This window comes from Mangifera indica, chromosome 12 (assembly GCF_011075055.1).
Source record: "Mangifera indica cultivar Alphonso chromosome 12, CATAS_Mindica_2.1, whole genome shotgun sequence".
NCBI lineage: Eukaryota > Viridiplantae > Streptophyta > Magnoliopsida > Sapindales > Anacardiaceae > Mangifera > Mangifera indica.
In genome coordinates, this window is record NC_058148.1 from 6,310,623 (window position 1) to 6,333,659 (window position 23,037).

Below are 23,037 nucleotides of genomic sequence, written 5' to 3' on the forward strand. Positions count from 1 at the left end.
TGATATCCCGGTGAACATTTTGAATTTTCGGTGAAGATTATTTGTGAATAGTGAAGTTATTGGGAGAAAAAGAAATTTGTAAATATTAACTTTTATGAAAGGGACATAAACTTCACTTCAAGTCACCCATCAACCAACGGACATAAAGTTTGTTGCCGAAAAGTTTAATGGTTCATTTTAAAAAGAGGATTTCAAATGAGAGTTCCCACCCTTTTTTGCTCGAGTGACACTTCTCACCCTTGAATTTCAAAAACAACACACCCGCCACCTTGTGTCTTTGGCAACCCACCCCATTGTTGATCTAGACATGTCAAAAGGGTTGAGCCCCCCTCGAAAAAGCATAGCCCATGAGGGGTACAATCTATAGTTTTATAAGTTATGCCAAAGGTTTTAGAATTTTGCCCACCAACCCACAAAAAAATAAAAATCAAAATAAAAATTTTAAAAATTTTAAAAATAAAGAGACAATCTATTAAAAATTTACAAAGACACAATTCCATGAGACCTTAGGTCATGCCTTGAGCTTTACTATACCATGAGCTAACATAACATCTGAGACCTATCTTTAACACGATATAACTTATGGGCATGATAGATCACACTGAATTTAGCTCAATATGACCCACTACCATATATACCTTTATCCATACTATCATTCATACTACCATCTTCTTTGTATCTTTATAAGCCTGTCACCACTCCATGGTGACATAGATTATATTACATTATGTTTATGATTAATCATTCAAGTAATTCAGAAAGTCGGGCATTAAATATGCAGCAAGTCAAAAAGTAATTTCTAATGCTTTAAAAAAAAAAAAATTCGCACAAAATTCTCTAATCATAACATTAAAAAAAAAAAAGAAAAGGGTTTTCAATGCTTTGAAAGAGGGAAAATAATGTTTTAACCTAAAACTAAAACTTAAACTTAAACAATGTGTGTGTTGAAAAATTAATGCAACTTGTACAAGCTTTGTTATTGTACTATACTTCAATTAATCTTCTCAAAAGTATATATATATTTCTTATCTTTCACTAGCTTGTTTTATTCCCAATTCTTCTAAGCTCGTTCTAAATTAGATTTCGAAGTCAGACACATCTGCAATCCCCTACTCGAGCTTCAAGTCCGAAAGACAAAGGAGAAATAATAATAATCCCAAGTTATAAATAATTAACAAAAAGCAAAACTCTTGATCTATTACCAAATTTTCAAAGAATCAAAGTGAAATGAGAAAAGGGTTAGGATCCAGGAAGCACACAAACGTGGTGCATTTTGTGCATTTTCGAAATGTTTACAAAATTGGCACAAAACATTTTCAAACTTGATACGAAACGTTTTAAAACATTTCAAAAATATAAACAAATTTGAAATGCGTTGCAAAAAAATAAATGCGTTTTTTTTTTATTGATTAAAGATTGATTTAATGTTTCACTTACTTTCTTTCATAATTATCGAATTCTAATTTTAATTTCGTGTTTTCTCTGACATGTTAAAACTTATTTCTTCTTCGTCTTTAGCTTTTTCAACTTTCAGAAGATGCTCAAAAAATTAGCTTAATCAAATTTGATATGCATTATTTATTTTGTTATCGATTGATAAATTAAGTTGATTGAGTACATGTCTTATTGTAGCTAAAAACTTGATTATTATTATTATTATTATTATTTAAAGAAATATAGGTAGTTATTTTTTTTTATATTTATACATTTTTTAATATTTTTATTTCATATATTTTTAAGGAAAATACATATAAGTGTTTCGACAACTCTATTTCTATGCTACCTAAGTTTAGAGATGACAATGAGGAGAGGAAGGACGACGAGGGGATATCAATCCCTCTCTGTCCTTGTCCTTGTAGAGGGTTTCAATTCTCATCCCTGTTATAGAGATAACAAGGAATCTCTATCCCTACGAGAAAAATCTTCTTCTTGTGTCTACAATTATAAATTTCTTTCTTTTTTTCAATAGATAAAATAATTCTCATATTTTCTCAAAATATTACTTGTTACTTTTTTACAAAATATTTATTTGTTACTTTAGATCAAATAGAAAGTGTTCTTAAAAAAAAAAATCAACAGCATTACAAAATCTAACAATAAATAATAATCAATCCTCTCATTAGTAGCTATTCGTATTGATATTTTTATTAATTCTTTATGTTAATACAATATAAAATTTTAAAAACTAACTTGTAATAATTATTTCAAAATCAAAATTAATTGTAATAAAAGAAAAAATAAAATGTTATGCTAAATAGGGCTGGACTTGAACCGAGCCAGCTTGAGCTCGGCTCGGTCGATCTCAAAACGAGCCAATCCTAGCCTAGCTCGAACTATTCGCCATATTTTCTAATTAAAAATTTTGATACAAAACGACATCGTTTTGACCAATATATATTAAAACGACGTCGTTTTAATAACGAAAATCAAACCGAACTGAATTTGAGCCAAGTTCAAGCTTACTTTCATGAGCTTGAGCTCAACTATATGTGAACCGAGCTGAACTCGGTTTGAATCTAACCCTAATGCTAAACAAAACATAGAAAGAAAGAGATGAGTGACAATTTTGTAATAAAAACTATTAAGTGTATATTTTTTAATAAATATTTATTAGATTTAGGATAATTTTGTAATAACTTTAAACTATTTAGAATATATTATATATTAGATTAAGGAAAAAGAGAAGGGAGGGGAGGGCCGAGACTAAACGAGAATACACATATCGTCATCCTCAATTGTAAGGATATATTTTCTCTCCATTCCCATTTTAGTCTCTATTTCTATCAAGAAATTCTACCCTTAATAGGATCGGGGTGGGCCGGAGGTCCTAACATCGAGTTGAAATTACCATCCCTACCTAAGTTAGCATCAAATGGGTAAAAATTCAATTTCGGAAACCCTTAATTCAACAAAAAGATTTTTAATAACATAACAGAATAAAAACATGTTGCCTACCATGGTTTTTTTACGTCAACCTTCTAGAAGCAGGCTCGCAGCTCTTTTTGGACATCAACTGCTTACTTGTTCCTTTCAACTTGTTCTGTTTTTCCCCTTTGCCCATCTGGAACGACGGAAGAAGAAATCTCCACCTCCGAGAACCTCCCTAAGCAGACTTTTCTCATTGTGATTTGCTCTACTTTGACTTTATTTTCATTTCCTTACCAACAATGGACAACTCTCAGGATATATATACATATGTGTTCACACCTTTATCTTTCTAAAAGAAATTATCTTTTTCTCTTTCTCTCTTCAATGGCATGCTTTGCACGCAAGTAAGTTTTTCCAAGTTTTGTTTTTTGTCTCTACAAGGTAGAAAATAGAAGTTTTGTTCCTTGGTTTTGCATCATTCAGTTGTTTTTGATTCTGCGTTTTGTTTGGTTTCCCCTTTTTGGTTGCTGTTGAGGTGTTTCTGACTTAAATCAGTATCTGGGTATTTCATGAGTTTTGTTGATGGTTGACTTTAAGTTGCTGAAGAGGGTTTTGGTCTCTAGATCATGATCTTTAAGTTGGTGGTTTTGGTACAGTCTGTAAGAGTGATTGATGTTCAAGAAGTTGTTGTGATTTCTTTGTTTGATCTAGCGAAGAAACTAGTTTAGGGATTTTGATTGAGTTTGTGGATGGATTCAAGAAGTGATATTGAGAATTCACCGGACATTGAGTCCAATTTCAACACATCATCGAGGAGAAGTATTTCTTCAATTCTTTCTAAGGCTTCTCATGGGAATTCGATAAGGGAATCCGGTTTAGGTCATTCGGGATCGAAGCCGGTGAGGGATGGATCTCGAGGTGCTGATTCGGAGGCATTTAGTATCTCCCAGAAAGAGATCGATGAAGAGGATGCTAGGTTGGTGTATGTAAATGATCCTGTGAAGACGAATGAGAGGTTTGAATATACTGGAAATTCGATTCAAACTGGAAAGTATTCAGTCTTTACATTCTTGCCCAAAAATTTGTTTGAGCAGTTTCATAGAGTTGCATACATATATTTTCTTGTGATTGCAGTGCTTAATCAGCTCCCCCAGCTTGCAGTTTTTGGCCGGGGGGCTTCCATTTTGCCATTAGCGTTTGTTCTGTTGGTCACAGCCATCAAGGATGCGTATGAGGATTACAGACGACATAAGTCAGATAGAATTGAGAATAATCGTTTGGCTTGGGTTTTGGTGAACGAGCAGTTTCAGCTAAAAAAATGGAAGGAGATTCTGGTTGGTGACATTGTCAAAGTTCATGCAAATGAAACTCTTCCATGTGATATGGTGCTGCTCTCGACTAGTGATCCGACTGGGGTTGCATATGTGCAGACTATCAATTTGGATGGGGAGTCAAATTTGAAGACCCGGTATGCAAAGCAAGAGACTCTTTTGAAGGTTCCTGAGAAGGATAGAATCAGTGGGTTGATTAAGTGCGAGAAACCCAATAGAAATATTTATGGCTTTCAAGCTAATATGGACATTGATGGGAAAAGGCTATCCCTTGGACCTTCAAATATTGTTCTTCGGGGCTGTGAGCTGAAAAATACTTCTTGGGCTCTTGGGGTTGTGGTTTATGCTGGGCGTGAGACAAAAGCTATGCTTAACAGCTCTGGTGCCCCATCCAAAAGGAGCTGGCTTGAGACGCGGATGAACTCAGAGATCATCAAGCTCTCTATCTTCCTCATTGCTTTGTGTGCTATTGTCTCTGTCTTGGCGGCTATTTGGTTGAAACAACAAGAGGATGAATTAGATTACATGCCTTTCTATAGGAAATTGGACTTCTCTAAAGGTGATGGTAAAGGTGATGACTATAATTATTATGGATGGGGAATGGAGATTGTTTTCACTTTCCTTATGTCAGTTATCGTGTTCCAAATCATGATCCCTATTTCTTTGTACATTTCTATGGAACTTGTCCGGGCTGGCCAGGCATACTTCATGATCCAAGATACTGATATGTTTGATGAGGCCTCACATTCAAGATTTCAGTGCAGGGCTTTGAATATAAATGAAGATTTAGGACAAATAAAGTACATATTCTCAGACAAAACTGGCACCCTTACTGAGAACAAGATGGAATTTCAATGTGCAAGCATCTGGGGAGTAGATTATAGTGGTGGCAAAGCTATTTCACAGAAAGAGCAAGTTGGATATTGTGTAAATGGTAATGTGACCTAATTTTTGACCATATATCTGCAGTCAACTTCTGATTTCGTTTAACAAGAGCTTACCATTCAATTTCTTTTGTTCTATGGTATACAGTTGATGGAAAGGTGCTGAGTCCAAAGATGAAGGTGGAGGTTGATTCAGATCTTCTACAATTAGCAAGAAGTGGATATGATACAGAGGAAGGAAGACATATCCATAATTTCTTCCTTGTATTGGCAGCTTGCAACACAATTGTGCCTCTTTTTATTGACACATCTGATCCTAATGTTAAGTTGATAGACTACCAGGGAGAGTCTCCAGATGAACAAGCATTGGCTTATGCTGCTGCTGCTTATGGCTTTATGCTAATAGAACGTACTTCTGGCCATATAGTAATTGATGTCCAAGGGGAAAGGCAAAGGTAATTTGACATACTGTTTTCCACTCTGTTGCTGATCTCTATAACCATCATTTTGGCCATTGCACCTTCTTTCATAATTACCACCAGCGCTAAATTTTAAAAATGTGTAGCATTAAACGTGGTAGGAAAAGTGTGGGGCTAGTTGTGGTTCAATTGATAGTTGTAGCTGTAGTTGATTATTGTTTCCTGATGTTGTGATCATAATCTTCAAATGGAAACACAGGTCTTATTGTTTCTACTTTTTCTTGAATTATCCCTTTTGGGCAGTGCAGGTTCAATGTTTTGGGTTTGCATGAGTTTGATAGTGACAGAAAGAGAATGTCAGTGATATTGGGGTGTCCTGACAATACTGTGGTACTGCTTGTAAAGGGTGCAGACACAACTATGTTTAGTGTGATAAATAAAACTTTGAACATGAATATAGTACAGGCAACTGAAGAACATATTCATGCTTACTCTTCATTGGGTCTGAGAACACTTGTTGTTGGTGCGCGGGAACTAAGTGTTTCAGAATTTGAGCAATGGCAGTCTTCCTTTGAGGCTGCTAGCACTGCTTTAATTGGTAGAGCTGCTTTGCTGCGCAAGGTTGCAAGCAATGTGGAAAACAATCTCTGCTTACTGGGTGCCTCTGGTATTGAAGATAAACTTCAAAAAGGGGTGCCTGAAGCTATTGAGTCATTGAGAACTGCTGGGATTAAAGTTTGGGTTTTAACCGGTGACAAGCAAGAAACTGCCATATCAATTGGCTACTCTTCAAAGCTCCTTACTAGTGAGATGAAACAGATTATAATCAATAGCAACTCTAAGGAGTCATGTAAAAAAAGATTAGATGAGTCACTGGTGACTGTTTCTGGACTCTCACAGGAAACTGGAGGAAGCTCTGGAGCTGGTGTAAGACTGGTGGCCTTAATTATTGATGGTACCAGCCTTGTTTATATTCTTGACAGTGAACTTGAAGAACAGGTAAACTGTCCACCTGTCCTCTTAATTTTCATTTCTCAATGATTTATCATAAACTGATGCAGAATATTTATCCTGAGTTGCAGCTTTTTGAATTATCTAGAAACTGTTCTGTGGTACTGTGTTGCCGAGTTGCACCACTGCAAAAGGCTGGAATTGTTGCCCTTGTTAAGAGAAGGAGTCCTGACATGACACTTGCCATAGGCGACGGTAATCATTATTCCCCTGGTTTCTTTCAGATCCATATGCTCCTGGAATTATCAAGAAAAATTTCCAGTCTTTAATTGTTGGTTTTGCCTGATTTAAGAAATTCTAATGGATCCTCGATAGGTGCCAATGATGTGTCAATGATTCAAATGGCTGATGTGGGAGTTGGCATCAGCGGGCAAGAGGGTCGGCAAGCTGTAATGGCATCAGATTTTGCGATGGGGCAGTTTAGATTTTTGGTTCCACTTTTGTTTGTCCATGGACATTGGAATTATCAGCGAATGGGCTACATGATATTATACAACTTCTACAGGAATGCAGTATTTGTTCTTATTTTGTTTTGGTGAGTGCTTTTGGCTTGAATGAGATGTGAATATGCTAATTACTTTTGCGAAGACCTTCACCTATCATCTTCGTTGAATGGTGAGGAGGAAAAGTAATAAACTGTTTTGATGACTGTATATGCATCTGGTTATGCTTATTAGGCTCCTTTATTCCCTTTTTTTGTCCATAGGTCTTTGTATCATACATTTGCATCTGCTTTTTTATTCTAGGTAGACTGTAAAAAACAATGCAAATTACTGTACAACCAAAGGATCTTGTGTATATGATGGCATGCTTGATCTCTGGTTTATGGGTCAAAACAGCTGATAATATTGTTGTTTGTGTAGGTATGTTTTATATACTTGTTACAGTTTAACAACTGCAATAAACGAATGGAGCAGTGTGCTATATTCTGTTATCTACACTTCATTGCCGACAATTGTTGTCGCCATTCTTGACAAGGACCTAAGTAGAAGGACTCTTCTAAAATATCCTCAGCTCTATGGGGCGGGACTCAGACAAGAATGCTACAACTCCAAATTGTTTTGGCTGATAATGATGGACACTCTGTGGCAAAGTGTGGCAGTCTTTTTTATCCCTCTCTTAGCATACTGGAAAAGCAACATAAATATATGGAGTATTGGGGATCTTTGGACTCTTGCAATTGTTATTTTGGTTAATATACATCTGGCTTTGGACGTAATCCGGTGGAGCTGGATCACACATGCAGCCATCTGGGGATCTATAGTTGCAACTTTCATTTGTGTGGTTGTGATCGATGCTATACCTTCATTACCTTATTATTGGTATGCCCTCTTTCCAAATCTGGTATTTTGCATTAGGGTTTTATTTCTATTAAGAAAGCCATATTTCTAAAGCTCCAGTTATATCCTTGGTCGGCTTGAGTTGAATCTTGTACAATTTGGCAGGGCAATCTTCCATGTTGCTGGGGCAGTAGAATTTTGGTTGTGCTTGTTGCTTATTATTATCACAGCACTTGTTCCGCGTTTTCTTGTAAAAGTTCTATGTCAATACTACAATCCTTCGGATGTTCAGATTGCGAGAGAGTTTGAAAAGTCTGGGATTCATAGGGAGTCGGAAGCTGGACAAATTGAAATGAATCCAATAGACAATCACCCTCAAAGACAATAGTATGATTTTATTCAAATTCACATTTTTTAAAAAAAATTTTTTGTAACATGTCATCATATTCTTTAAGTTTCTTGAGAGAGCAAGCCGATATTCATTGTTCGCTATCCGAAGGATAGAGCTGAAGTATGAAATTGTTTACTTAGGCTATGCATTTTTGGTGTCTTGTAAGAGTAACACATAAATTATTCAATATATATTGGCATTGTTTTTACAACACAGTTGCAGCAACGTATTGAAGTTGCCTTTGATGGATGAGTTTCATATCTACGTAGCACAAGCTACTGGGTTCAAAGATCAATTAAACTTTGGCATAAACCCAAATGATAAAAATAAATAAATAAATCCGGTTCTAGTGTTGTCAACACAAAAACTTCAACAGGCCAACTATTCTTATATGCCAAGCATATACACACAGCTTTCAATATTTTAAGTTGATAGTTTTACACCAACTCCTGATTGTTCTTAACATTCTGAACCTGTGCAGCAAACTGCAGATTCCAAAGAACATCTTCAACAGAAGGCCGGTTTCTTGGCTCATTGCCAAGACACCTGACACATAATTCCATCATGGTCTTCAATGATTCTTCTGAACAGTCGTTCATAACTGATGGATCTACAATACCTTTTCGAGCTGACTCGTCAATTGTTATGCTCACTTGTAGCTGCAGAAGAGAGAATCACTAAGTTATACTTCACTTAAACTGACTGCATCAAATTGTGCGCTAAAGCAACCCTTAAGTAAGAGATAACCCGTGTTGATATCATGATCAAAGATGGTATTTGAGCTCTAAAATAAACAATTGAATCACTCACAAGATCTCTTGCGAAAACAACTTCGTTTTGGGATGTGATTGGTCTTCCCAAGATGATTTCGAGTAAGATCACTCCTATGTCATAGACATCACTTTTTTCATCCTGTTGTGTCCTGCAAACAGTGAAGAATGCTACTTCAGTTTCAGCTTGCAATGTTTATTACATAATTGTAAATGCAAATTTTGCCGAATGAGAAATATGAAGTTGTTGAAATATGGATTAAGGTTTCAGTAAGCTGAAATGCTATGATAGCAGAGTTTTCTCCTCACAAAATAGATCAGCTATTTCTTTTACTAGTAATGCTACTTCTACCACTGCATTAGGCGCCATTAGAATAGATTATGCACCTTGCCAAAGGCCTTGCTTTCATTCCATAATAAGGAACTTCAGAATACCCCTGAAAAAACTCGAAAGATCAGATTTCATCAAAGTACTGACATAGAGGGCAGTACATTGAACTAATGAAATATTACCAAATTTTCATTGCCTTACCATTCCCTTGTTTTCGGCTAAAAGAGGAAGGTTATAAGTACTAATCTTTACATGAAGATCCTGGTCTAATATAACATCTGTTATCTTCAGGTGATTTGAGAATATTCCAGGCACAATCCCTGTATGCAGGAACTTGACACCCTTTACAACTCCTATTGCAGCCATTATTCTTTGTATCCAAGTAAGCTTTTGACCTGGAAACCCATCAACAAACTAACCGTCAAACAAACAGCATAGCTTACAAACACAAAAGAAGAAAAATCAGGTTCAAAAGCATGTGCACTAGATAAATGGTGCAGAGGGAAGCCACATTGATTACCAGATATGTAGCTTCGAAGTGTCCTGTTTGGGAGAAACTCAAATATCAGATATATTTTGGTAACACTTGAATCATCCATGCAGTTCTCAAAGCAGTGCCCAAGAGCACTAACCAAATGGCGATGTCTAAGTTTCGAAATCATCTCGATGTGGCGTGTATACATCTGAGGACTGTGTCGTTTTCTCATTTTCATGCTTTTAATAGCTACAACAGTGCCATCAGTGAGCTTCCCCCTATAAACCTGACATTGAATCAGAAACAACAATCAAACTAATTTTACAGCAACATCAATCAGAAAAAAGCAGTGAAGACTCTTAAACAAACTAGTGTTTTAATCTAATAGTACTAAAGGCACAATAACTAAAACATGGCATTTAAGCTTTCAATGCCAAACCAAGGACCAATAGACTGAAATGCAGAAAAAAAAATGGATGCTAAAGTGTGACTCATTACAGGATAGATTTTTCAAAAACCAAAACAACTTGGCCAGGGCTGTAAGTAACAAGTTAAATATTCTGCAGGGACTGGCTATAATTGTTCCGTGAATATTATACCTAGAAGAGGCCACCTTAGAAATATTGCTGTAACCAGTAAATACCGCATCTTTAATTATGTAAAATGCATACCTGACCATGTGAGCTCTCTCTAATTAAACTTGAAACATCAAAGTTATCTGTTGCCTCCTTAAGCTCCTCCAAAGTAAAAGTTCGGTACACAGGAAGGGTAGCTCCCATCTTCATTGTTTGTGATATACACTCTGCAAATACAAGAATTAGAAACCAACACATTTCACGCAAGCTCATTTTTTTTCTTTTCCGGTGATTACATTACACTATTGATTTTGAAGTGGTTCAATTTCCAGCAAGATCTGCTATCCTATCTGGAAGATTGAACTAGCCTAATTCAAAATAGGCATAAAACTAAGACTGGCCCAAAATTTTCACCCTTTTGCTTTCCTTTTGCGAGAAATTTAAGCTAAACATTGGCATTATATGATAGAGGCAGAATGCGCAGAGACTCAATAATAAAATGTGCAAGAAAAGGGCAGAAAGGGGGGAGATGAACAACTTACTAGCATCTGAAAGCAGCTTCAGTGTGTTAACATTTGACACATTGTCCATAATTAACCTGCAGGTTGCTGGTATTTTCATTGAATCTTTGTTGTAAACTTTCCTGACAAACAAAAGAACCACCCCAACAACTGCAATGCCCCCTAAAGCTGCTCCTACCATGCTTAATGAAATAACCGATTTTGCAGTAGGCTTCTTATTATTCTCTTTGTGAGGCAGAACTTTCACAGCCAGAGCTTCATTGTGGCAGAAGTTAGATGGATGCTGCATTTGCTCTACATTTGATAAACAATTGTTGGAATACAACACAAGCCTGTTCATGTTGCCCACTTCAAGACAAGAAGGCAAATCTCCAACAAGAAGATTCAAGGATAAATCTACATAACCAAGTTCAGGATTGCAAGACATATTCTGGAATAACATTCCAGTGAGTTTGTTTCCATGAATATCAAGATAAACCATTGAAGGTAGAGACAAAATTGAAGGTAAAAAGGGTCCTACGAATCCATTTAAAGAAATGTCCAACTTTTGAAGCTGATGGTAGGTGGATAGTTCACCAGGGAGGCCAAACTGAAACCTGTTGTTTCTAAGTACAAGGGTGATTAACTTGTTATGCAAATTAGGAAAGTCAGGACCAAAATGGTTGTCTGCTAAATTAAGAAGTTGAAGGAATCTCAAGTTATGAAGATCAGGCACTTCACCAGATAAGTTGTTCCTTGAAAGAGAGAGAACTCTGAGAGTTTCTAATTCTTTTAGAGAAGATGGCAAAACCCCACTTAGTGAATTGTTCTTCAAGCTCAAAACAGAAAGAGTACGAAGAGAACTTATCCAACCAGGAACTTTCCCACTACAGTTGTTATTGTCAAGTATGAGAGTCTGCAAGTTTTTTAAATATGATAGTTGAACTGGAATTGGACCATTGAAGTAGTTTGAACTGAGATTAAGTATTTCCAGGGAAGATAACTGACCAATGCTTCCAGGAATTGCTCCCCATAATCTTAGAGAAACCAGAGATAAGACTTTCAAGCTTGACAGGCCTCCAAGAGTGTCAAAGAAAGAGCCAGAGGAGAAACTCTGAGGCAATGGATGGACCCCCCTGTCGCCTACAATGTGAAGTTGAGTCAAGTTATCTTCATAACAAACCAGCGTCAGTGATGGAGTTGGCTCGATATTGCATAAGTCTGAAGAGTTATAGAAGCTGTTCAGAACTGGTGGATAGTCTAGAAGCTCTTGGATTTTCATCAGGGTTTCATATTGAGATTGTTGAAGCTGTTTTGATAGATGAACGGAACAAGAACAAATGAGCAATAAGAGAAGAAAGTGGTAAGAGTTATGGAGTTGCGGTTTAGCCATGGAAATTAACAGAGTTGTCACATGAGAATGAAGAGCTGAGAGAGAACAAGGAACAAGAAACAAGATTGGAAACAAATGGAGGCTTGTTGGGTTCACTTTTCTTCTGTTGATGGTCAATGTTTATTACTAAAAACTGTGGTTCCATTTCATTGAGTCATTGAACTGTTAATAACAAATGCAGATTCCAAGTTAAAGGCAATGCTGAACAACCACCTGGAATTGTGAGTACCAATGAATTAGAAAAAACCAATTGGCCAAAGGACTTATTATTCCCACCAAGTTTTGTTGCAACTCAAAATTATACTCGTAAGATTTAAAAAACCCCAAATCTCACTCATAGACCAATTATCGTTAAAAGTTTTTGTTAAAAATAAGGGTAAAATCTCATTTTACTAATAATATTGAAAAAAATATAAAACTTATCATATTTTTTCTCTAAATTTTAAAAATTAATAATTTTAACCCTACTTAAAGTTTTTAAAAGTAACATTCTTCCCCCTGCGAAAAAAAAAAACTAGGGTTTATTTTCTTCCTCTCTTCGACCATCGTCTCTACCCATTGACAACGACACTTTATGACCCTATTTTCATCAACAACGAGACATCCAGGGCAATGAATCATCTAATTGGTCTCGATGACGATTGTTTAGATCTGGACGATGACGACGACCTTGTCTTTGTTATTGTTAAGATGAAGTCTTTTGGACGATGATGTCATCTTGGTTGTCTCGTTGTTGGCAAAGGTAGAACACTATCATCTATTGTCGATGGTAGAGGAAGAATTGGAGTCGGTTGTCAGAAAATGAAAGGGGATTTTGAAACCCGGCGGTAGGGGGAGAGTAATTTTTTTAAAACTTAATTCATAGAGAAATTATTATTTTTCCAAATTAAAAGGAAAAAACGATATAAATTTTTAAGGTTTATTAGTAAAATAATGATTTTACTCCTATCTTTAACAAAAAATTTTAACAATAGTTGACTTAAAGGTAAAACTTTTAAGTTTTTCAAATTTTATGAACGTGACTTAAGAGTGCATTAAAAAATGGGTGGGAAATAACCCTTTGGCCAAACCAATTATCAAGAGCTAAGTACTTTAGATTTTAATGACCACAATTAGCCTAATTATTTGGCATTTAACTACACCAATTCATTTGATGGTGCAAGCCGCGAAAAAGATGAAAACTGTGAGCATAGACATGTGACACTAGTTACATTTAACCGCAAGAAAGGAGAATCTGGAAGCATATGGCTATACTCTGACGTAAAAAATGAAAATGCACATATAAATAGGCAACCCAGATGCGTCTTTGTCTTTCTTTCTTTGCACTGTATTTCTGGCACATTTTACCATAAAGCAACGGTACAGTCTCTCGACACTCTCACATTTTTCCATTAAAATACAATCCATTTCTTCATGCTCGAAGGGATTGAATGTGTTGTTGCTCTTGCCACTGTACACATTTACAAAGTAAATTTTTTCACTCTCAAATTCTAATAAACCAATTTAAAGTTCAAACTTCCCTGTTAACACATGTATAATCAATTATTTTCTTTGATTTATTTGATTCAATAATTACGAGATTTATCGGTTCTAAGGCTTAATATATACTTCTGAAATAGAGTCAGAATCTGATTTTGGTTCAATAATTCATTGTGACGAAGAGGATGAGGCCATGCCATTCAGGCATGCATGCATGGACATAATTGAAGGTTAAGAAGAGAACTGAATTATTGTAATGATCTTCTTCTTTCTCCGAAAACCGGACAAATGAAAGCAACATGCATAAAAGACAATCAAAATAAAAACAAATGAATGTGAACTGACAGTAACTCACGAGAAGAAAAAGTACCTCCCCCTCCCATCACATTACATAAAATAATCCTCAATAAATTTGGAACATCGGATTTATTTTTATTTATTAAATAGATAAATTTATTATATAAATAATAAAACTCATAATTATTATTTATAAATTAAGATTTTAAAAATAAAATTTAAATCTGAATTTTTTTATATTTTATTAATTTTGATGACCTTTAAAAACTTTTAGATTTATTTTATTTTAGGTGAAAGATAATATTCATGTCGATATCCACAAATTAATGCTTATTCTGAATTAAATGTTACATCATTTTTTGGACGGTGCTTTGGTCAATTTATGAGGGAATTTATGGCACCAAAATAATAATAATAATAAAAAAAGCGTATAATCAATGTGATGCAGATAGCAACAATTACAACTATATCCCTCACTAATCAAGTTGTCTAACTGTTGGAGACTGCAGCGTGAAGCCAAGGATGTATTGAAATAGGAAGGCCAAACGGCTCATTCCCACACAAAGTTTGCTGAATTTTTAAATTAATATTTATTAAGTATTAAAAATCTAAATTTTCACTTATAAATAATTAAAATTAATTAGTTTCAAGAATAAAATTATCATTTAATTAATAATATATTAAAAATAATAAAATTTTATCTAATTTTTTTTTTTAGTTTAAAAAAATTAATAATTTTTTCTTAGAATTAAGTTTTAAAAAATCACATTTTTTTTAAGTTTTTTTATTCTCTCTCTTTGACAACAACTCCGACTCCAACCGAAAACTCATTTTCTTTCTCTACTGGCGCTTTCTCCTACCTCTTGAATAGTTTGACAAGCCGACCGAATCGTCTTGCCACACTAGTTGAACTTTCCATCATTGAATGCTCTAAATTTTGGGAGAGGAATTGTAAAAAACGAAGCGCCTAAATTGTCCAAGCATCATCTTGTTGTTATCCTAACGTGACAAAGTGAGACAAATTGAGCATCGTGCCTGACATTGACAAATTGCACAACAGATCTTTGACTTGTGGCTGAGATTTATTACCCTTCGAGCTTCGAACGAAGATAAAAGCAGTTGCCTTTCCTTCTTCTTGGTCATTGATGGAAGATGGGTGAGAAAGGTCAACTCCGATCGTTAGAGAAGTAATTAGGAAAAAATTCTAAATATTAGAAATAAATAGTTATTTTTCAAACTTCAGTTAGAGAAATGTAAATATTTAGAGGGAAATTATAGGTTTTCAAACCTTTAAAAAATTAGGTTTTTAGGAAAAAAATTATTAGTTTTTAAGGTTTAAAAAGAAAAAAGAGATAAAATTTTAAAACTAACCAATTTTAAAGGTAATAAAAAATAATAAAAAGAAAGTAAACTTTGAGTGAAAATTGGGAAGAGAGTAAACCACGGGTGGGAATAAACCCCTGGCCAAATAGGAACAAGACAAAGACTTTTTTATTTGAGCCAACATTTCAGAGCCATCACGAGTTGGCTTATACGAAATGGCGCTCCATCATTGAACGTACAGCTTGAGTTTAAATAATTTTTTTTAAATTTTTTCTGTTTATTTGATAGACGTCACTAAATCTTTAATTAATAAAATTTATTTGAAAGAGTAGTTTTTTGGGTGTAAAATAGATTCTCGTAAGACTTTTGAGGATAAAATAGAAGAGTTTAACAGTGAGCTTTGCAAATATAGATAAAAATATTTCAAATGAAAAACGTACCATAATTATATTAAACTCATTGCCTAAATCTCTTACAAATTTTAAAATTGTTATCAAATATGGTAGAGAGTCCTTGTCCCAAAACGATGTTTTAAGAGCTTTAAGATCAAAATATTTATAAATCAAGTTTGAAAAGATAACAATAGGAGAAAGTTTACGAGCTATAAACGGAACTAAAAGGACAACACAATCTAAGATAAAAGAAATACCAAATTTAAATAAAAAACTAAAAGAGTTTGTTGACATTATCACAAATAGGGTCATAAGAAAAAAAGAATTTGTCTTGATAGGAAGAAATTATACAATTCTTCTAATTCTCTTCATTATGATAAACAAAACACTGATGGTTATGATAGTGTAGAGGTTTTAGTATTTTCTGAGGGAATGTCTAGAGATGAATGAGTATTAAACTCTGGTTGTACCTTTCACTTATACCTACAGAAGATTGGTTTTTAGATTTAAAACATATAATAATAAAAGAAATTCCTCAAATCAAGCTAATCTCCTTCAATCAAACAATTTATCAAATCAATCTCATCTATCAAACAATCACTCAAATCAAGCTTATCTTCTTCAATCAAGCAATTCCTCGAATCAAACTTATCTATCAAACAATTCCTAAAATCAAGTTTTGTTAGTATCTCTAATTAAAATTAATAACTATTTATTTTATTATTATCCTAATATATTGTCAATTAGGTCCCTAATTTTCAGTCTTTTATTATTAAGAGTTGATTAGGATCAAAAGTGTATACAATTTATATTCCTTGTAATACCTAATGTAATGAACTGACAATTCTTATCCTCTACAAATATTATTTCTCTTAATTTCATTATATAAGTGGGCATAAGGCTTTATTGGGTAATGATGAGTCATGTGAGGTAACGGGCATAGGTAACATAACATTTAGAATGTCAAATGGTTCAGCTAATATTCTAGGAGATGTGACACTAGTGTCTAAACTTAGGAGAAATTTAATCTCACTAGGTTTGTTAAATTCCAGTGGATATAATTATAAATCTAGAAAGGGAATCTTAAAAATAATGAGAGGTGCTTTAGTTATAATGAGAGGCAAGTTACTGAATGGTTTATATAAATTGAAAGGTTCAGTTGTAGGGAATTCAATGACCACTAATACTACTAAAACATATGACACAAATTTTGTAGCACTAAAGATTAGGAAACATGAGTCTAATTGGGCTACAAGAACTTTGTAAATAGAAACTAATAGATCCTAAAAGAATTGGAATTTTAGATTTCTGTGAGAACTATGTTTTGGGCAAACATAAGTGATTAAAATTTGCTACTGCAACACATAGATTTAAATAGGTATTAGACTCTATCAATTCAGGCTTATGGGGATCCTTATATGTACCTAGCTCTTTTTCTAGTGCTCATTATATTTTGACATTTGTTATTGATTTTTCAAAAAGAGTTTGGATTTATTTCTTGAAACATAAAGATGAGGTTTTTTATTTGTTGAAAGAATGAAAAACTCTAATTGAAAATCAAATAAATAAAAACATTAAGGTTTTAAGAACTAATAATGAACTTGAATTTTGTAATAAATAGTTAATTTCTTAGTGTAAATTGTCTAGAATCTCAAGATATAGAACTTGTATTGCAACTTCTTAATAGAATGGTTTTGCTAATAGAATGAATAGAACTATATTAAATAAAGTAAGATGGATGTTGGCTTACTCTAGCTTTAGTAAAAGATTTAGGCAGAAGCTGTTTCAATAGCTTGCTATTGAAAAATAGATCCTTTTCTTCTACCCTTAAGTTTAAAACACCCACATAATTGTGGTTTAAAGGACCACCTAAATTGAATCATCTTAGACATTTTGATTGCTTAGTTTACATACATGAAACACTATTTTGTAAAAATTTGTTTAACATTAGCCATGTATAGTCTAAAGAAGTCCACACTGAGGTGGAGAATTCTAATCTAAATAAAGAAAGTGTCTCAAAGTCAAGTGGTGAACCTGGTTTGAATCCAAATCCAATTTGTGCTTCAAAGCATGAAGATGTGGGCTTGAACCAACAATCACCACAGAGTTATAATCAATATAGTTTAGACACTCATAGGAAAATTGATGTTTTTTATTATCAGTTGGTTAGAGATAGAATTAGAAGGAATATAAAATTACCCTTTATGTATGCACAAGCAGATTTAATTTCATATGCATTCCAAATAAGAGATACAATTGAATTAAATTAACTTCTAAATCATTAGCAAACTTGTATTAGTAAGAATAAAATAGAGTGACTAAAAGCCATGGAAAATAAGATTAATTCTCTGCATAAAATAAAACCTAGTCTTTGGTAAGAAGACTTATCAACTAGAAAGTCATAGGGTGTAAATTAGTTTTCAAAAGAAAACTTGCTATTTTTTAGTTGAAAATGTCAGGTTTAAGGCTATAGTTGTAGCAAAAGGTTTTTTTTTTTTGAAGTTAAAGGTATTAACTATCATGATGTATTTTTATCAATTGTTAAACACTCATTAATAAAAGTTATACTATCTAATGTAGTTTTATTTGACATGGAATTAGAACAACTAGTCAACCACTGCCTTTTTACATGAAAATCTAGAAGAGCAAAATTATACATAACAACATGAGGGTTTTATCAAACTAGGTACTAAAGGTATGGTGTATTTATTAAATAAATCCCTTTATAGTTTGAAACAATTACCAAAAGGTTTGATGATTATGTTCTTTCAATTTACTTTTCTAGATGTAACTTTGATCACTATGTGTATTTTTCTAAAACTGATAAAGAAAGTTATGTACATTTGTTAATATATGTTGATGATATGTTTATTATTTCTAAAGATAAAAATGACTTAGTGAAATTAAAAAGACTATTGAAAATTGAATTTGAAATAAAAGATTTAGGATTAACTAAAAGAATTTTAGGAATGAGTATTGATAGACATAGAGTTGAGGGAATTTTAACACTATCTCAATCTGTTTATTTAAGAAAAGTATTATAATTATATGGTATGTTGGATTCTAAACCTGTTAACACTTCTATAGGAGTTCATTTGAAATTAAAGTCAATCTTGCATGACATGTCTTTTCTTCAAATTGAGTATATGAGAAATGTACCTTATTCAAGGTAGTTTGATGTATGCAATGATAGAATTCAGAAATGATATTGCCTATGTAATTAGCTTGATAAGTAGATTTATAGGAAAACCTACTAAAAAACACTAGAATGTTACTAAATGATTGTTGAGATACTTAAAATGGTTATGTAATTTTGCATTAAGATATTGTGTTGATAATACTAACAACTTTCTTGTGAAAGGATATTATGATTTTGATTATGTCATAGATTTAGACAAGAGAAGATCTTTAAAAGGTTACATCTTTACATTTGAGGGAAATATGGTAAGCTGGAAAAATTGTTTACAACACATTAATTCACTTTCTACTGCAAAGGCAGAATATGTACCATAAGAGTAACAAAAACAGTTAAAGAAGCCTTATGGCTTAAGGGGATGACATAAGAGCTTGGATTAACTGATAGTATTTGTATTGTATTCTTTGACTCTTAGAATGTTGTACATTTGTAAAAAAAAATAGTACTTATTATGAGAGGACAAAACACATAGATGTAAGATTACACTTTGTTAGAGACATTCTAACCAATGAGCAAGTCAAATTAGAGAAGATTGCATTTGATGGAAATCTTGTAGATATAGTGACTAAACCTGTGTCGATCAACAATATGGAACCCTTAAGCTTGTTGAATATTGGCAGTGTCTAGAGTTATAGGTTGCATAAGTTTGTTCTTTGGTTCGATTTCATATGTTAGTTTTTGATAAGGTGGAGTTTGTAAAGTGTGCCTTAAACTTTGCCAAGGGTAAATTTGGGAATTTATATGAAAAAGGGTAATTTAGTCCTTATGTTGAATAAACATGGGCACTTTGGTAATATCTAGGGTTAGATATTATTGACCTTAGGTATAAAAAGGTTGTCTTATTGGGGTTACTTATTCTTTACATTTTTTTACGCAAACTCTAGATTCTTCTCTCTTTCTTGAGTCTTGTATTTCTCTCTTTGGAGCTCTGTTAGGGTTTTTGTTCTTCCCCTTATGTTCTTTGGTTCAACCCCTATCTAGTGAGAAGTCTATGCTTATCATTACTCTTATACTTCTTTATTTTGTGATTTGCAGTTTGTAAATTGGTTTGTTTGAGAGTTGTTAATATTTTGTATATTGATTTTTGAAATAGTGGATTTGACTTGAAGAATATCTCTATTTTGGATTTAAGAATTTTTTTAATGAAATTTGAATCAAGTATTTGCACTGTGTTTGATATTTTGTTCTTTTTTTATTTGTAATCTTGTTAATTTGCAAATCTTGAATCATTATTATAACATCTTGACTAAAAAAGTTGTTACTTTTTTAAGAACATATTTGTTTCTTCTTGCACCAAAAGCAATTCTCTGCATAATTTTGAGAAGAAAAAATTATCCAATGATCTTAGAAGAAATGGATAATTTTTGAGTCAATCAAAACAACTTAAAAAGAATGGTCAATCAACATGCTTGAAACAACTTAAAAACAGTGGTCAACATACTTGAAAGACAAATTGAGAGATAAAAAAGCAAAGCTAAAATGTATTACCTCGACATTACTCTCAATAAATTTTTTTTAAGCTTTGTAGGCGTGACCATTTCTCAAAAGTATGTCCAAATTTCATTGAGACACACTTAATCACCATTAAAGCCACAAAAGTGAGTTCTAGGGATGCCTAAACACTCTTATCGATCTTCATAGACCAATAACCCACACCTTTTTCAAAGCATCCTAGAACTCCATACACCTCTTCCCTTTGTTTGCACTAGAATGAAGGGTCGCTTGTCCTCTACCCATTTTATACCCCTCATGTTCACTTTTCTATCCAATTGAAGAAGGTGATGAGCTAGCATCCAAATTTGTATAAAAAATGCCTATAGATAAATAAATTCTCAAAAGAGTTATGCTAAAAGAATAACAACTCAAAGCAGACTATCAACAAGCTCTTTTGACATCAAATTTAACTAAAAATATGACACAAAACCTTAATTATTTGTTTTTGCCCTAAAAACAAGACAAAACCCTAAAATCTACTAAGAGGCCACATTTTGACATTTTCTTCAAGTAAAAACACTAAAACCAAAACTATATTACAAGCAATGTTTGAAAACGCACCTTGGCAATAAGCTAATGAAAACATTACGATAATGATGTTGGTTCAAGAGAAGGAAAAAGTCTCTGGAAAATTCAAAGGCTTTATTGTTTTGTTTTGAAAAGCGAAAGCTTTGGTGAATATGTCAAGGTATGGGTGCCTTTTATATACAACTTGGGATTGAGTAGGAAGTGATCTCGGTTATTAAGCTAAGTTGGTGACACATGTCAATAATCTAAATAAACACATGAATCGTGCCTAATTAGGAATCATAACAATGACAATTGTCACAATAGACATACGATGTGCATCCACTGCATTATATCCAAGGTCTAAAACATCATCATCACAATTTGTTGCAAAGTCAGGGATTGTGGTCATCCACATGTATCTTATCCATGCAAAAAGACGAGTTTTCAAAGTTTAAATCGCACTCTAAGCAAAAATGAACTATTGTTATTCGGTCAAAACTCTTTATTAGTCTAATTCATGAAAAAGAAATCCAAAGATGTGGCCAATTATACACCTATTTGCAAGTCGTCCCAAACATGGGTAGAGTGGAGAGTAGAACTTAATAATATTAATCTTATCCCATGATCTCACTATCGTGACAATCTTCATCCTCCATCATAAGACTGCATTTTATCCTTATCACCGATAAATTCATGACAATGATCATAAAATATTTATCTTCCATTTCAAACCAATGATGATTATCTTCCATTTTAGATGTGTATTGAAATCTATGTGTATCCCTTATGTAATTTTACTTAATTAATCTTTCCTCTTGTCTTTTATATGAAAGATGGTATAAAGGCAAAGGGGACAAGTTTGTTGTGATCACTATTGTTACACTTTGGCAAATCCTAGAGACACAAATACTATAACATTGGATCAAACTTTTTAGCAGTAAGACGAACTACATTAAAAATGTTTGTTCTTTACTATTTTATTATGTTCGTTGATTTTTCATACTCAATTGCGATATTAATTCCAATCTCATTAGTGTCAATCCCAATAATCACAATTTTCTTACATCTTGTTATTGTCAGAATTTTCGCATCAACAATTTTCAATTAAGAATTAAACCTCTTTGGCCTATTCAAGTTTTATTTTATTTCTTAGAATGAATTAAAATACTGTTTTTATAACCTTCGCTCCCTAGGTTTTGATATTGAAACTTGGGTTTATGCTTTGATATGGGAGAACAACTAATTCCCACTTGAATTATGTTAAAACAACAAGTTGCTACTCTTAAAGTTAAGAAAAAACAAATTTACACCTTTCAAATTTTTTTCCATCAACTTTAACAACAAAAGGGTATTTAAATAACTTTATTTATTTAATTATAAATATTAATAATTTTAGAAAAATAAAAGTAAAAAAATTCCCTAAAATTATAATTCGACAAATTCATTTTTCTTCATATTCAATTTTCGACAACTTTTCTTTTCTTACCACATTTCAGGATAATTCTTCTTTTTCCCCCATCCTCCCATACACAGCACAATCATTTTTTTTTCTTACTTCTTTGGGTGTGATTTCAATCATAATCGACTTTTTTAATTAGGTTTTTGTTTTAATTGAATGTTAAGAACAGTTTTTTGTTTGATTGAGTGTTCAATAAATTTGTTTATTTGATTGAATGTTCGATTGAGGATGTCAATTGTGGTCAGGAGTTGTGGTGGTGTTGTCTATGGTGAAAAATGGGAATCAAGGAGATACCAAACATGTTCGGGAGATGGGATTCTCAGCAAAGGACACTAACAAAAGAGATGGCAACCTTGGAAGGCTGAGGAGAAAGCGGTGAAAACTGTCTTTTGATGTGAAGCTTGAGATGTTGACGGGGCTGCCAAGATTAAGATGATTAATGAAGTGAGAGGGTTTACATATTCGTGGCTGAAAAGGCTCAGGATTTTGTGGAGAAAGCTCCCACCTTAGTGTGTAGCTGTCAAGCATTCTGAGCAAGAATTTTTTTGTTCTTTCCTTTTCCTAAAGACTCCCCGTTTGACTCATTCAAGTGACAACCAAGTATCCGTTAGAAGGCTGAGGGACGGGTTGAGTGTACGCCTTGGGTGGCAGAAGATCTG

The 23,037-nt window shown here is 33.4% G+C and overlaps 2 protein-coding genes and 1 long non-coding RNA gene across 4 annotated transcripts; 1 reads left to right on the top strand and 2 right to left on the bottom strand.

Annotated features, from left to right (window-relative positions):
- The first annotated feature begins 2,967 nt into the window (after positions 1–2,967).
- On the top strand, positions 2,968–8,395 carry LOC123192480 (phospholipid-transporting ATPase 1-like). The gene is made up of 7 exons (XM_044605052.1): positions 2,968–5,133; positions 5,232–5,538; positions 5,811–6,501; positions 6,585–6,708; positions 6,829–7,048; positions 7,377–7,835; positions 7,959–8,395. The coding sequence occupies exons 1-7, from the start codon at positions 3,618–3,620 to the stop codon at positions 8,179–8,181; spliced, it is 3,540 nt and encodes a 1,179-aa protein (XP_044460987.1). The 5' UTR covers positions 2,968–3,617; the 3' UTR covers positions 8,182–8,395.
- An 80-nt stretch (positions 8,396–8,475) lies between these two features.
- On the bottom strand, positions 8,476–12,440 carry LOC123192481 (probable inactive leucine-rich repeat receptor-like protein kinase At3g03770). 2 transcript variants are annotated; one of them, XM_044605054.1, is made up of 7 exons: positions 10,878–12,440; positions 10,432–10,562; positions 9,806–10,046; positions 9,493–9,680; positions 9,342–9,391; positions 8,995–9,106; positions 8,476–8,843 (listed from the first exon to the last, which is right to left on the bottom strand). In XM_044605054.1, exons 1-7 carry the CDS (start codon positions 12,226–12,228, stop codon positions 8,622–8,624), a joined length of 2,295 nt encoding a protein of 764 aa, XP_044460989.1. In that variant the 5' UTR covers positions 12,229–12,440; the 3' UTR covers positions 8,476–8,621. The 2 variants fall into 2 exon arrangements, with proteins under 2 accessions (XP_044460989.1, XP_044460988.1); XM_044605053.1 differs by having other exon boundaries at positions 9,487–9,680; positions 10,878–12,439.
- A 6,846-nt stretch (positions 12,441–19,286) lies between these two features.
- Positions 19,287–21,085, bottom strand: LOC123193678. Its single transcript, XR_006497118.1, has 2 exons — positions 20,971–21,085; positions 19,287–20,729 (listed from the first exon to the last, which is right to left on the bottom strand). It is a non-coding gene; the product is annotated as an uncharacterized LOC123193678 (long non-coding RNA).
- Positions 21,086–23,037: the final 1,952 nt, after the last annotated feature.

Coding starts and splice junctions, on each gene's coding strand:
- LOC123192481 (XM_044605053.1), bottom strand. CDS start 12,228: ATGGCTAAACCGCAACTCCATAACTCTTACCACTTTCTTCTCTTATTG. Junction 9,681..9,805: donor ACTTCGAAGCTACATATCTG/GTAATCAATGTG, acceptor ATGGGTTTCCAG/GTCAAAAGCTTACTTGGATA. Junction 9,107..9,341: donor AAAGCAAGGCCTTTGGCAAG/GTGCATAATCTA, acceptor CACTGTTTGCAG/GACACAACAGGATGAAAAAA.
- LOC123192480 (XM_044605052.1), top strand. CDS start 3,618: ATGGATTCAAGAAGTGATATTGAGAATTCACCGGACATTGAGTCCAAT. Junction 5,539..5,810: donor GTCCAAGGGGAAAGGCAAAG/GTAATTTGACAT, acceptor TGGGCAGTGCAG/GTTCAATGTTTTGGGTTTGC. Junction 7,049..7,376: donor TTTGTTCTTATTTTGTTTTG/GTGAGTGCTTTT, acceptor TTGTTTGTGTAG/GTATGTTTTATATACTTGTT.